The 12,160-nt window shown below is 42.6% G+C and overlaps 1 protein-coding gene across 6 annotated transcripts in view; it reads left to right on the forward strand.

Annotated features, from left to right (window-relative positions):
• IWS1 (interacts with SUPT6H, CTD assembly factor 1) overlaps positions 1–11,732 on the forward strand; it is a 30,370-nt gene extending 18,638 nt beyond the window's left edge. For 5 of the 6 annotated variants that reach the window (XM_038416627.2, XM_043492764.1, XM_043492765.1 and 2 more), the window contains 8 exons: positions 156–306; positions 2,466–2,548; positions 3,514–3,643; positions 4,876–4,993; positions 6,011–6,122; positions 7,559–7,615; positions 7,892–8,003; positions 11,340–11,732. In XM_038416627.2, the coding sequence (XP_038272555.1) occupies positions 156–306; positions 2,466–2,548; positions 3,514–3,643; positions 4,876–4,993; positions 6,011–6,122; positions 7,559–7,615; positions 7,892–8,003; positions 11,340–11,471 (895 nt within the window). In that variant the 3' untranslated portion in view covers positions 11,472–11,732. Of the gene's footprint in view, positions 1–155; positions 307–2,465; positions 2,549–3,513; positions 3,644–4,875; positions 4,994–6,010; positions 6,123–7,558; positions 7,616–7,891; positions 8,004–8,612; positions 8,774–11,339 lie in introns of all 6 variants that reach the window. The other variant, XM_038416628.2, reaches the window with a different exon arrangement.
• The last annotated feature ends 428 nt before the right edge of the window (positions 11,733–12,160 follow it).

The following is a 12,160-nucleotide window of genomic DNA, read 5'->3' on the forward strand; positions in this document are numbered from 1 at the left end:
GGATGTAATGAGGCTTGTTCAGTGTTTGTAGAGCACTTGGAGATCCTTGGATGGATTGCATTATAAAAGTGTGCAAAACTATTACCTGCAGAGAGAGAAAAGAAAGGGGAAGGCTCCTAACCAGACTTTCAGTAAACTCTTTTCCTGCATTTCAGTATGGACTTCATGTCAGATTTTGAGATGATGCTACAAAGAAAGAAGAGCATGAGTGGCAAGCGCAGACGAAACCGTGATGGTGGGACGTTTATTAGTGATGCAGATGATGTAGTCAGTGCTATGATTGTTAAAATGAATGAAGCTGCAGAGGTGAGTTTTCTCATGTGCCAGGAATATTGGTTAAGTTTCCTTTCTGCTCACCGGAAAAGTAATTGTTTTCAGTATAATATAAGAAGCAATCTTATGTTCAGTAGTAGTACACTGCGAACAGCTGAAAGTTGCAATATCCAAATACTTTACTATTGCATCAAAGAATCTTTTTGCTTATCTGAATTTCAAAGTTTTCTGCTGTTGAAAATGAAAATAAAACTGGTGCTTATGGTCTAACTACTAAAAATTGTTTAACTTTGTTAAGCCAGTTATGTCTAGCGTTTCATGTATTTACTTGTTTTTTATGTCAGCTACCTTAGATACTCAATGTATTTCTCAAGTTTCAATTGATGTTAATTTTATTATAACATTACTGTAATATATAGCACCATTTGTGTGTTTGCTCTTCTAGATAAGCTTCTTGGGGTTGAAACCTTCTTTAGATTACCTACAGCATTGCTAATAACAGCACACCATGGTAGATGATGGCAAGACAACAGAATTATGGGAAAGGAACAGCTGATGGCAGCATCCTTTCTCAAGGAAAGCAGATTATGCATATTTAGTGTATGTTTATTGCCATTTTTGGTTGAGTATCTATGTAAGGTCATACTCCAGGGAGAATATGTAGTGTAGAGATTGTAAAGGTAACCAAAGAAGTTTTAGAGAAGGAATTAAGTCGTTTGAAACATGAGAAGGAGGAGACTTTTTCAGGCTTACAAGATGGCGGAAAAGGCGGTGAATCGCATTGAGAAAGTGAGACTGAAAGAAACAGGAGGTGCAGACATGAGAGGGAAAAGTGCGGAAGATGAGAAATGAAATAGATTCATAGATACTAAGGTCAGAAGGGACCATTCTGATCATCTAGTCTGACCCCCTGCACAGTGCAGGCCACAGAATCTCACCCACCCACTCCTATGAAAAACCTCACCCATGTCTGAGCTATTGAAGTCCTTAAATCATGGTTTAAAGACTTCAAGGAGCAGAGAAGCCTCCCTCAAGTCAACCATGCCCCATGCTACAGAGGAAGGCGAAAAACCTCCAGGGCCTCTCCAATCTGCCCTGGAGGAAAATTCCTTCCCGACCCCAAATATGGCAATCAGCTAAACCCTGAGCATATGGGCAAGATTCACCAGCCAGATACTATAGAAAATTCTTTCCTGGGTAACTCAGATCCCATCCATCTAATATCCCATCTCAGGGGATTTGTAGAAATGTAGAAGAAAGCTGTGTAGAGCCTTGATGGTAAGGACAAGATGCCAATGAAGTTTCTCAAATGGAGTGATAAGGTTGGAACATTGGAAAGAAGAAAGATTTTCAGTTCCAGCATGTTGGATAATCTTGAGAGTAAGAGGCGGGAAAGGAAGTTGTTGTATTAATCAACATGAGGTGACCAAGGTGCAGGTCTGTTGACTGTAATGGGATTTCTTTGCATGTGTGAAGTCAGGCCCTTGCCACAAATCTTTTTAGGATCAAAGCCTTTGATAATAAGCCCTTTGGAACTGGGACCACATCTTTCTGTTTGTTTTCTGAAGTACTCAAGCATGTGTCTGGGTGGTGGTAAATTTAGTAATATAATGTGTTGTGCTTTGCCCAAAACGTCTAGGGTAAATTAGCTCTTTACATAGAACTCAGGTGTTGTCTTATATTTTTTGTTGCCTTTATACTTACATTTTATATAACTAATGTATTATTTGAGTAGGACGTTTTGTGTCTTTTTTATTAAATAGCTCTATAGATTGGCTACCCATGTATAATGTGCGGAACTTGTTACAAAACTCTAAATTAGGTTCTGGAATTACAGTAGAACTGAAGCAGAAAAAGTGATTCATTTTAGTGGGACTTTCCCCTTTCATATTTACCATCTTTTAAGGAAAACGTTGATTACCTAAGTTTGAGACTCCTTAGAGAAATCTTTCTTTAAAGCAGATTTTAGGGCCACAAGACAGCAAGAGTTGCTCCAGAACTGGGGTTTGGGTGCATCTCAATTAGTGAATTGTCCTCCTTCAAGGGTTAATATCGTTTCCCAGATAGCCATTCTACTGCAAGAAAAGGCAAATCGTTTTGCTATGAATGTCTGAAGAGTTGGGGTTTATTGCTACTGTACTCTTCTTTTGAATGACTTATTTTGAAATTCTCTCTTCATGAACTCCCCACAGGAAGATAGACAGCTGAATACACAGAAGAAACCAGCACTAAAAAAGTTAACTTTGCTACCAACTGTAGTTATGCACCTTAAAAAGTAAGTATTTGATTCTCCCCATTACTTACTCTCCTGCGGAATATTGGGAAGGCTACATATGTTAACTCTCTGGTGATGCTGAGTGTGTGATAAAAAAAAAGATTCCTTTCTGTTCTAGCTACAACGTGCTGGAGTTAAGTGGCTTTTCAGAAAGATGATTTAAAAAAAAAAAATCCCTTATCTTGAAATGAGTTAAAATGTGTTGTCATGCTGAGGATACAATGTATAGAAACCACATGCTGTGAAGTAATGGCTGCCTGGCTTTCCCCTATTTAAACTATGCTGAGATGTTTGATAGCTTTGATTTCTTTCAACAGTTTGATTAGTTTTATAGATCTCAGTTGCTGTTTGGAACAAGTATTTCCTTTAGTTCTGTAGCTTATGTCAGGAGTTCTCAACCTTTTTCTTTCTTAGGGCCCCCAATATACTATAAAAACTCCATGGCCCACCTGTGCCACAACAGCTGTTTTTCTCCATATAAAAGCCAGGGCCAGCATTAGGCAGTAGCAGTAAGGGCAGTTGCCAGGGACCACACGCCATGGGGCCCTGCAAAGCTTAGTTGCTCAGGCTTCAGTGTCAGCCCCAGGTGGCAAGGCTCAGGGCGGGGCTTCATCTTTCTGCCCTGGGCCCCAGCAAGTCTAATGCCAGCCTTGCTTGGCGGACCCCCTGAAACCTAGCTCGTGGCCTGCCCCAGTGGTCTCTGGACCCCTGGCTGAGAACCACTGGCTTATGTCATAAGTTTTGGAGTAAGAGGAGATTGAAGGGGTCACTTTCCCTGTATTCGGGAGCCACTATAGAGTAATCTTTGTTGTGGAGAAACCAGGAACAAGGCCCAAGTCTTGTAAGTGGATGTGTCTGTGCAGCAAGAGGAGTACGTGTTTTTTAGAGCTTGCATTCACCAGTTCTCTGAAGTAGGACATAGCTGCTCCTGAAACTCTGACCTTCCTTTACTCTAAACTTTCCAGACAGGATCTTAAGGAAACTTTCATTGATAGTGGTGTGATGTCGGCCATCAAAGAATGGCTTTCCCCTCTTCCAGATCGGAGTCTACCAGCACTAAAGATACGTGAGGAGCTCTTGAAGATCCTGCAAGAGGTTAGAAGCTGGTGCCTAGCTGTTTGTCTTCGTCTGACTTGCACCTTGCACGTTGAATCTGTTCATTAGTGATGAGTAAGGCTACGTTTTAGTCATGGGTATTTTTAGTAAAAGTCATGGGCAGTAAACAAAAATTCATGGTCCGTGACCTGTCCATGACTTGTACTATATACCCCTGACTAAAACTTGGGTGTTCCGGGACAAGGGGTGGTCTGGGACTCCCCCTGCTGCGGGGGAGGAGGGGGGGAAGGGGGCTGGCAGGCTCCCTACCCACCCCAAACCCTCACTCCCTCCTATGCCCCAGCCCTGAGACCCCCCACCTCCCCACCCAAACTACTGCTGCTGGGGGTGGTGGGCGCGCAGGCGCGGTAGCCTGAGATTGCCCCAGCAGCAGTTGGTGTGGCTGGCCAGGGGCTGCCTGAGCAGCTCAGGCAAGCTGCACCAGCTGTTGCACTTCCCTCACTCTGTGACAGATTCGCAGCCTTAGTGATGAGCCTTTATGAACTTTTAACCCAGACTGTACATTTCAGGAAATGGCATGTGCAGGTAGTAGTGAGATGCAGTATGGATGCTGCTATCAACTGACCATAGTGGTGAGGCCTAGGGAGGAGCAAACTCAGAAACAAATGTTGAGTTTTGCTTTAAGAGACTTTTCATATCTCATATAAATGTTGTCTGGCTGAACAAAGCTTGTTATGAGGGCAACTAGGAAACTTCAGTTCTTTAATCTTGATCAGTTTTTAATTTTTCCCTTATTTACTCTATTAAACAAGTAATTATGCTAATCCCTGGCCATAAAACTGAAAGAAACAACCCACAGAGAGATCTCTTTGTCATTATCAACAAACTATTGCTTCAGAGCCAGATTAATACGATCGCGGGCACTTAAAAGAGTATTTTCTTTTAGGAACTTCAGACCACTTTATTTAAGAAACAAAGTTAATATTTGTAAGAAAAATTGTCGGGGTAAGTTAACATGCCAAATGTCTAGAGAAATAAGAACATCAACCTTTAATTGTTTAGAGGTAGACTGCAGTTCCAAGACAGCTGTTTGATTAAAAAAGGTCTCTGGAGTGCTTTTATAGCTATGATGACAATAGCAAGTTAGTAACAAAATATATACTCTGCTTTCAGTTTTGTACAGCTAACTATTGGGCTTAGTTTTATTAATATCTGGCACCAATAAGATCAGACGACATTCATGGTTTACTGAATATCTTTCTGTCCTCCAGCTGCCTAGTGTGAGCCAAGAGACCCTGAAGCACAGTGGAATTGGGCGAGCTGTGATGTACCTCTACAAGCACCCCAAGGAGTCAAGACCCAACAAGGACATGGCAGGGAAGCTAATCAGTACGTAAATCTCCCCCTACGACACCATGTCTGCTCACGGAGGTCTCATTTTAGCGTTTAACCTCTGTTTCTTCCACAAACTGATTTTTCTCTTCTATGTAGAGCAAATTGAACTGGTGATATAAGAGAATCTATATGATTGTAGATTAATATCTGTAACATTGCTTTACATGTTCAAATCTCTGACAAGACATTGTTACATTTAGTCTTTGTTTTTATTATAAAACCTGAAGGACTAAGTTGTAGTCTGTATGGAGCAGAACAGGTATACATTATCTTTTAAGGCTAAGATTTTGCCACAGAGGTTGCAGAAGTCACAGAATCCATGACTCCCAAAGACCTCCATGACTTCAGCCCTGGCAGCTGGGAGCTGCATGGCCCTGCCACCTGTGGCAGCGGGGCCCCCGCAGCTCGTAGGGCAGCGGGGCTCCCGCAGCTCGTAGGGCAGCGGGGCCCCCGCAGCTCGTAGGGCAGCGGGGCCCCCGCAGCTCGTAGGGCAGCGGGGCCCCCGCAGCTCGTAGGGCAGCGGGGCCCCCGCAGCTCGTAGGGCAGCGGGGCCCCCGCAGCTGCCAAGCCCCTTCCCATTTTATCATGGATATTTTTAGTAAGTCAGGGACAGGTCACTGTTTCCATGCATTTTTCTTTATTGCCCAGGACCTGTCTGTGACTTTTACTAGAAGTATCCACGACAAAATCTTAGCTTTAATTATCTGAAACCACATCTGCTATGACACATTGTAATTCCTTGACACTCATGACACTAAATACTTCTTCCAAAGCTCTGTAGATGGGCAAGAACACACTTTATAATCAAATAGGTTGGGTTTTAGAAGTCACTTTGTTCTGACATATATGAGACACTAAAAGTGGTTAAAACCCTATTTGTTAAAAAGACAGGCAGCACAAACACTTGCCTTAAGGTGTTGCAAGTTGCATTTAGACCCATTGAAGTTCCCTGCAGGTAAAACATAGGTGCCCAGTGATACTGTTTCTGCATTGAAATGTTTCTTTTTACAGATGAATGGTCTCGACCCATCTTTGGCCTTACCTCAAACTACAAAGGAATGACAAGGGAGGAAAGGGAGCAGAGGGATTTGGAACAGATGCCTCAGCGAAGGCGATTGAGCAGGTAGGAGTTGTAGATATGGATGGACAAAAAGAATGTTGTGAATCTGAGACTCTGTTTAGGAAATCTGACCAATATGATAGATCAGATAATTTGCTAGATAAAGTGTTAGGGGAAACCAGCAGGCTTCCTCTGAGCCAGGGTGGCCAACCTGTGGCTCTGGAGCCACATGTGGCTCCTGAGAAGTTAATATGCTGCTCCTTGTAGAGGAATTTACTCCAGGGCTGGAGCTACAGGCGCCAACTTTCCAATGTGGCAGGGGGGTGCTCACTGCTTAACCCCTTGCTCTGCCACAGGCCCTACCCACACTCCACCCCTTACCACACCCTCCCTGAGCCTGCCATGCCCTTGCTTCTCCCCCTTCACCCCCCACCCCCGAGCCTCCTGCATGCCACAAAACAGCTGATTGGGAGGTGTGGGGATGGAGGGAAGGGGAGGCGCTGATCAGTGGGGCTGATGTGGGGCTGCTGACTTATTACTGTGGCTCTTTGGCAATGTACATTGGTAAATTCTGACTTCTTCTCAGGCTCAGGTTGGCCATCCCTGCTCTAAGCAATCCTTTTCCCCTAGTAGATTGCTGTTGTCTTTACCCTTGTCCAATTTAAAATGTGTTGCAAGATTTTCTACACTGGATAATGAACAGAGGTTTTCCTTTCTAAGCTTGGGGCCCTCCTGACTGCTCTCTCAGCATGAAGCCCCATGTGTGACAGTAGTCAAGTTGCTGTTGTTTTAATCTATCCAGAAAATCTACTCCTTTTCTCAGACAGACATGATGATCGTTCTGTTGTCGCTGTCACAACCAGGAATCCCATGCAGGTTAATTCCTGGAATGTGCTGCTGTAGCACTCTTTACTTGAAATTCACCAAGTAGTTGCTCTGGTTCCTTGAGAGTAGCAGTGGTGTTGGTTATGCCTGCTCTCCATGATCTGGACTGAGTGCCAGCATGCCAAAGGGTATGGTTGAAGGACTTAGTATTGGTAAATATTGCTATTCATGATCTTGGCTCTAAGAAGTTGAGTAATTGCTTCTTGCTTTGCCATCATCTGGCAGTTGGGTCAGCCTAAGTTACAAGCCACCACTTGTTTTTGCAGACTTACTCTTGTTTATAGTTTTGGCCTCCTTTGTTCTGCATACTTTTTGTATCTGTGAAGACTTTTTTTAAATAGACTTGGTCCCTTTTTATTTGGAGTGAATTTGCCAAAGGGTTATGGGGTTTGCCCTTGTAGCACTCCTTTAGGTTGGTTTGTGTTCTGTTTGAGCTGGTGGACCTTATTTTAATGGGGGGGGGTATTTTATTGTGTAGTTCATAGATGCAGCTCCAGAGCAACATCAAATATTTTGAATACATGGAGGAGAGGCTGATGTGATAAGTGGTCTTTGTCCTATGGAGGAAACCCTGTATTTGTCTGCAGCTATAACATTCTGCTTTGTCTGTACAGTTCTGGCGGTCAGACCCCTCGCAGAGACCTGGAGAAGGTGTTAACAGGAGAAGAAAAGTAAGTTGTTTTTTTGTTTTGTTTTTTGTTTTGTTTTGTTTTGTTTTTTTTTTTTTTTTTGCAGCATCCTAGCAATGATGACAAGACTATCTGTAGACTCTTCAGTGCAGCTGTTTGTTTTCTTTTTGTAATGGAAATGCAGATGCTTGAAGTGGTGGTGCTTTGTGTTTTTAAAGGTGACAGAAAATACAGCTGATTGAAGGCATTGTATTGATTGTATATCTCTCTGCGTGAGAGTGATCTGTTTAACATATATACTTTCTTTTGTTCCTGCAGAGCTCTTAGACCTGGTGATCCTGGATTTTGTGCTCGTGCAAGGGTTCCAATGCCCTCCAACAAGGATTATGTGGTCAGACCCAAGTGGAATGTAGAAATGGAATCTTCCAGGGTAAGCCACAGAGCAAAGGGAAGAAATTAGTCTCTTATGCTGATCCTGTATCTAGAAACTCTGTGGTTAAGACTGAGAATCAATTGATCCTTTAATCACTGCTATATTATTTCAGGTGCCATTGGCCCTTGTGCACCATTTTACTGTTACATCTATTGTAGTCTAAGGGACCATAAGTCCTGCTCATAGGTGGACTCTCTAAATGGTTCCTTATCTCATATAACATCAAATGAAAATCAGTAACTGACACAGAGGAACAAGCTATTTATATACAGGTTAAGGCTGTGACTGCAAACCCATTGCTCTAGACCATCTTGGAGTCAACGTCTCTTACTATAACTCCTCTTACCCCCTCCCAAGTTTTAGTATCATGGCCTTCCTGTTGGTTTTCCCAGAGTTATGAGGAATCACACTTGGTAAATATTAATGTTCTGCCACTAAATGAGGCCCATGAATTCCACCTTGATTCATCCATTTATCTTGTACAGGTTAATTCATAGAGATGTCCGTATCTTCATATGGCAAATCAAATGTAAGAGGAAGGAGAGATCGTTAAATTCTGCTGTCATCATTTTTCCTTCCTTTCATTAATTGAGATGTTGTTTCTAGCCCGGGACTGTTAAAAAAGGTATTAGTCGCTTGGAAAAGCACAAGAGACGATTTGCTGAACAGAAACGACTCAGCAACGTGCATCGGGCCATCAAATTCAGCATTGAAGGCAACAGGATGCCCCTATAGCCCTGACACTCTGCCTTCCCCAAGATTTAGAGGTATCTTTTAAGGGAGGTATGAACAGTGCATGTGCTCCAGTTGGCAGTCTGCACATCCAATGGAAGTAGTGTGAATTCACTAACCTGCATATAAGAAGCTCGTCTTTTTTAATTTCTGTAATGTCTGTACTGTGACCTACAATTGTGCAAATTGATGCAGAAAATAATCTGATGTTGCACATAACTTCTGCCATGATCCTGCCACTACAACTTCCACATGCCCTGATGGCAGGTATTATTTAAAATACCTGCCTACAAAAATACCTTTGGTAGGCATCTAAATAAAAAGGAAGCCACCTTTGAATAATCTGAGATGAGCAGGTGTGACATTGTAAAACATGTTCATGTTTTAATTAGGGCCTCCAATTTAATTTAAGCAGATAGTTACTGAGGAAATGACACAGAACTAGCGTTTTTAGCCCTTACTTGAGTACCTCATTGTTACTCCATAGTAACGTCTGTGGCTGAGTTTTTAGTAGTGTGAACAAGATCCAAAAGAAGAAACCCTTCAACCCTTTTTGGCCTACCAGGTTATTTGTGTTGCAAGGCCTTAAGGAGGAAGTGACAGTATAAGGCAAAAGAATCTTCTGAGGACTGGGGGAAGACTGATTCTTTGCTGAGAATCTGAGGTGGAGAGAGAACAACCAGTAAATATTAACCAGAATTTCTTTTGACAACTTAGTTTCTATATTCCAGTTCTTTGAGCAGGAATGGCAGAAATTGGTGGCTAGAAAAGATAGTACAAATAATCCTGGAATAGCCCTGCCATTCTTGAGCTTCCGATTTCACTTTTTAAAAAATTATTGTAGAAAATAAATGAAAAAGCAGATAAGCCGTGCATGTAATTCCAGTCAGGAATCAGTTTTCTCTCTGTATTGTGGATAGAATGTCTGTCTGGATCCAGGAGTTGGAGAACTGATACCCTACTAATAGTCCGAACCTGATTATGGACTGAGTAGCATTTGGATTCCCAGCGAGTAAAAGCTGAGCTTCTGAAGAGATGTTCCTATCAGATCTCCCAAACCCTTTTCTTTTCCTGAGTCTCCATAATTTTTTATTACTGCATGTTGTGTTGTGATACATTCTGAATACTCATCCCTTCCAGGAAATCTTGCTTATTGACTGGAAGGGCCTTGCTTTTGTACAGAGCCTTTACAGTCTGTCTGTGCAAAATAACTTACCTGCTTCTGCATCCCAGCCTTACGGTTGCAAATAGTCAAAACAGAGAAATGAAATGCAAGCACACTTGTAATAGTAATACTTTGTGGTCAGTTTTTCTCAGGCATTTTTTCTCCTTTCCACTTACATTTCCCAGTATTCTCCAGTCTTGTTGGTGCCTATTACAGTGACCTTTAGAATCACTTTCAGTTGACCAATTAACATCACCAAGTGTGGTCATGTCCTCACATCAGCCACCACCAGGAAACCCGCAGTTTATGAAGCTGTGATGAAATGTACTTCTGGCAGTAGATCAGCTTTTCTCAAATGCGGCCACCAGGGGCTTTTCTTGCAGCCACAGCCTCCTGGGTGGTGGGTGATGGGGGGCAAAGCAGCAGCCTCTCCCCCAGGGTCACCAGCAGGGGTTGGTCCCTGCCCCCTTCTGGAACCAGGTGACCAGTGTGAGTTTCACCACCTTCCTTGGGGCGGCAGCAGGTTCTGTCTCCCAGCCACAGGGCTTCGGGCTCTGGCCCCAGCCCCAGGCTCCCCCTGATGTCGCCCCTAGCTCCTGCTGCCTCCTCCAGCCCCTACTCAAGTAGCAGGACTCCAGGCCTGGACTCACCTCCCCATTGCCCTGACCCCCACTGTCTCCTCCACCCCCCATCCAGGCCCACTTGCCTCTTACCTACCTCCCCATCCAGGATTTAATTTGTCCCCCAGCTTGCTGTGGCCACTTGTAAGTCTGCTGTGAAAAGTGATATTAACAAATACACAAATATCACTTTTCACAAAGGCAGACTTTCTAGCTAGCAAGTCTTAAAACAAGCAAAATAGGCAAAGCACCTTATTTGTGTTTCTATTCTGTTTAGGTCCAGTAAGGAATAGGGACAACTGTACATTATTTTTATTATTGAGTCTGCAAAAAAACCCTACATAAATAAATTACAATGATTTGGACATGTATATGTGCATATTTATTTGTTTTTCCTAAAGTTAATAAGTATTTTAGGAAAAATTGTCAGAGCGGCCACCAGCAAGAGTTGGTGGTCACACTCTGAGGCCACCTAAGATTTTGTTGTGAGAACCTCTGCGCTAGATTGTGTTTAATGCAGTTTCTAAGAACTATTCTAAATTGTGCATTTAGCTAGCATGTGGACAATGAAGTGGCCACTTTACTTTCCTTATTCTGAAAACTTTTGTGTGCTGTGTGTGTTTGCAGTGCATATACTTGTGCGATTCCTCTGTCCCAAAAAACCTGTTGGAATTTTTCTGGAACTTTATCAGAACCCTCATTACAGGGCAACAGGTGCTGGAAGACTTAAGAATGCATCCTTCATCTCTCCTTGAAGCTCTGGGCTTTCTTGGTTTTTTAAGTGGTAACTGTAAGTTTTTTAATTATTTTTTTTAGTACCAAGGCACCTCTAAGAAAGGGGTAAGTCGACTGGACAAACAGATGCGGAAGTTCACAGATATCAGGAAAAAAAGTAGATCAGCCCACGCAGTGAAAATCAGTATTGAAGGCAATAAGATGCCATTGTGACCCTTCACAGAATACTCCGTGATCTCTGCTGAGAGATCTGCACCCATAGACTCTTTGGAGACCTTGACATTTTTTAACAAATTGTTTTTTTAGTGTATCTTTAAATTGTTCAGCTTCTGATATAAAATGTTGTCTGAGGATTGTGAATCCTGGAACTTTTTCCTTCTGACTGTATTTAAATTTGTTCTGTTGTGTCCTTTGTACAGATCGAATACTTGTGTACTGCTGCCCACTTTAGACAATAAAATATCCTTCTGTTTTTTTGGGGGGTGTCTGTTGATTGGTCAAAGGGGTGGGGTAAGGGGACATCCAGGCCAAGGCAGTAAATACCTAGGAACAAGCATTCACTTAGTAATTGTGAATTCTGTTCATATCATCTTGCTCTTCCATTTTTTCCTTTAGTTTAATTGCCTACTCTGCCTTTGGAGAGCTGCAGCTGTCTCCCCCTAGTAATTTTTCATCTCATGCTATAGACCCCAAGAAGATGAGACTTGTGTGCAGATCTAAAAATTTGGCACTTTGTAGAACTGAAACTGCCAGTGACTAAAATGATTGGTTGACCTAAGAGTGCACAGCATTTAAAAATCGCTAGTCATCGCTGATAAAAGATCAAGGCAAAATCTTTGAGTGAATGATACAGAGCAAATGGCTGCAGTTGATGAGCAGCACAGTGAAGTACGTTGTAATCT

The sequence above is a fragment of the Dermochelys coriacea genome, chromosome 9 (genome assembly GCF_009764565.3).
Source record: "Dermochelys coriacea isolate rDerCor1 chromosome 9, rDerCor1.pri.v4, whole genome shotgun sequence".
In the NCBI taxonomy this organism is placed as follows: Eukaryota; Metazoa; Chordata; order Testudines; family Dermochelyidae; genus Dermochelys; species Dermochelys coriacea.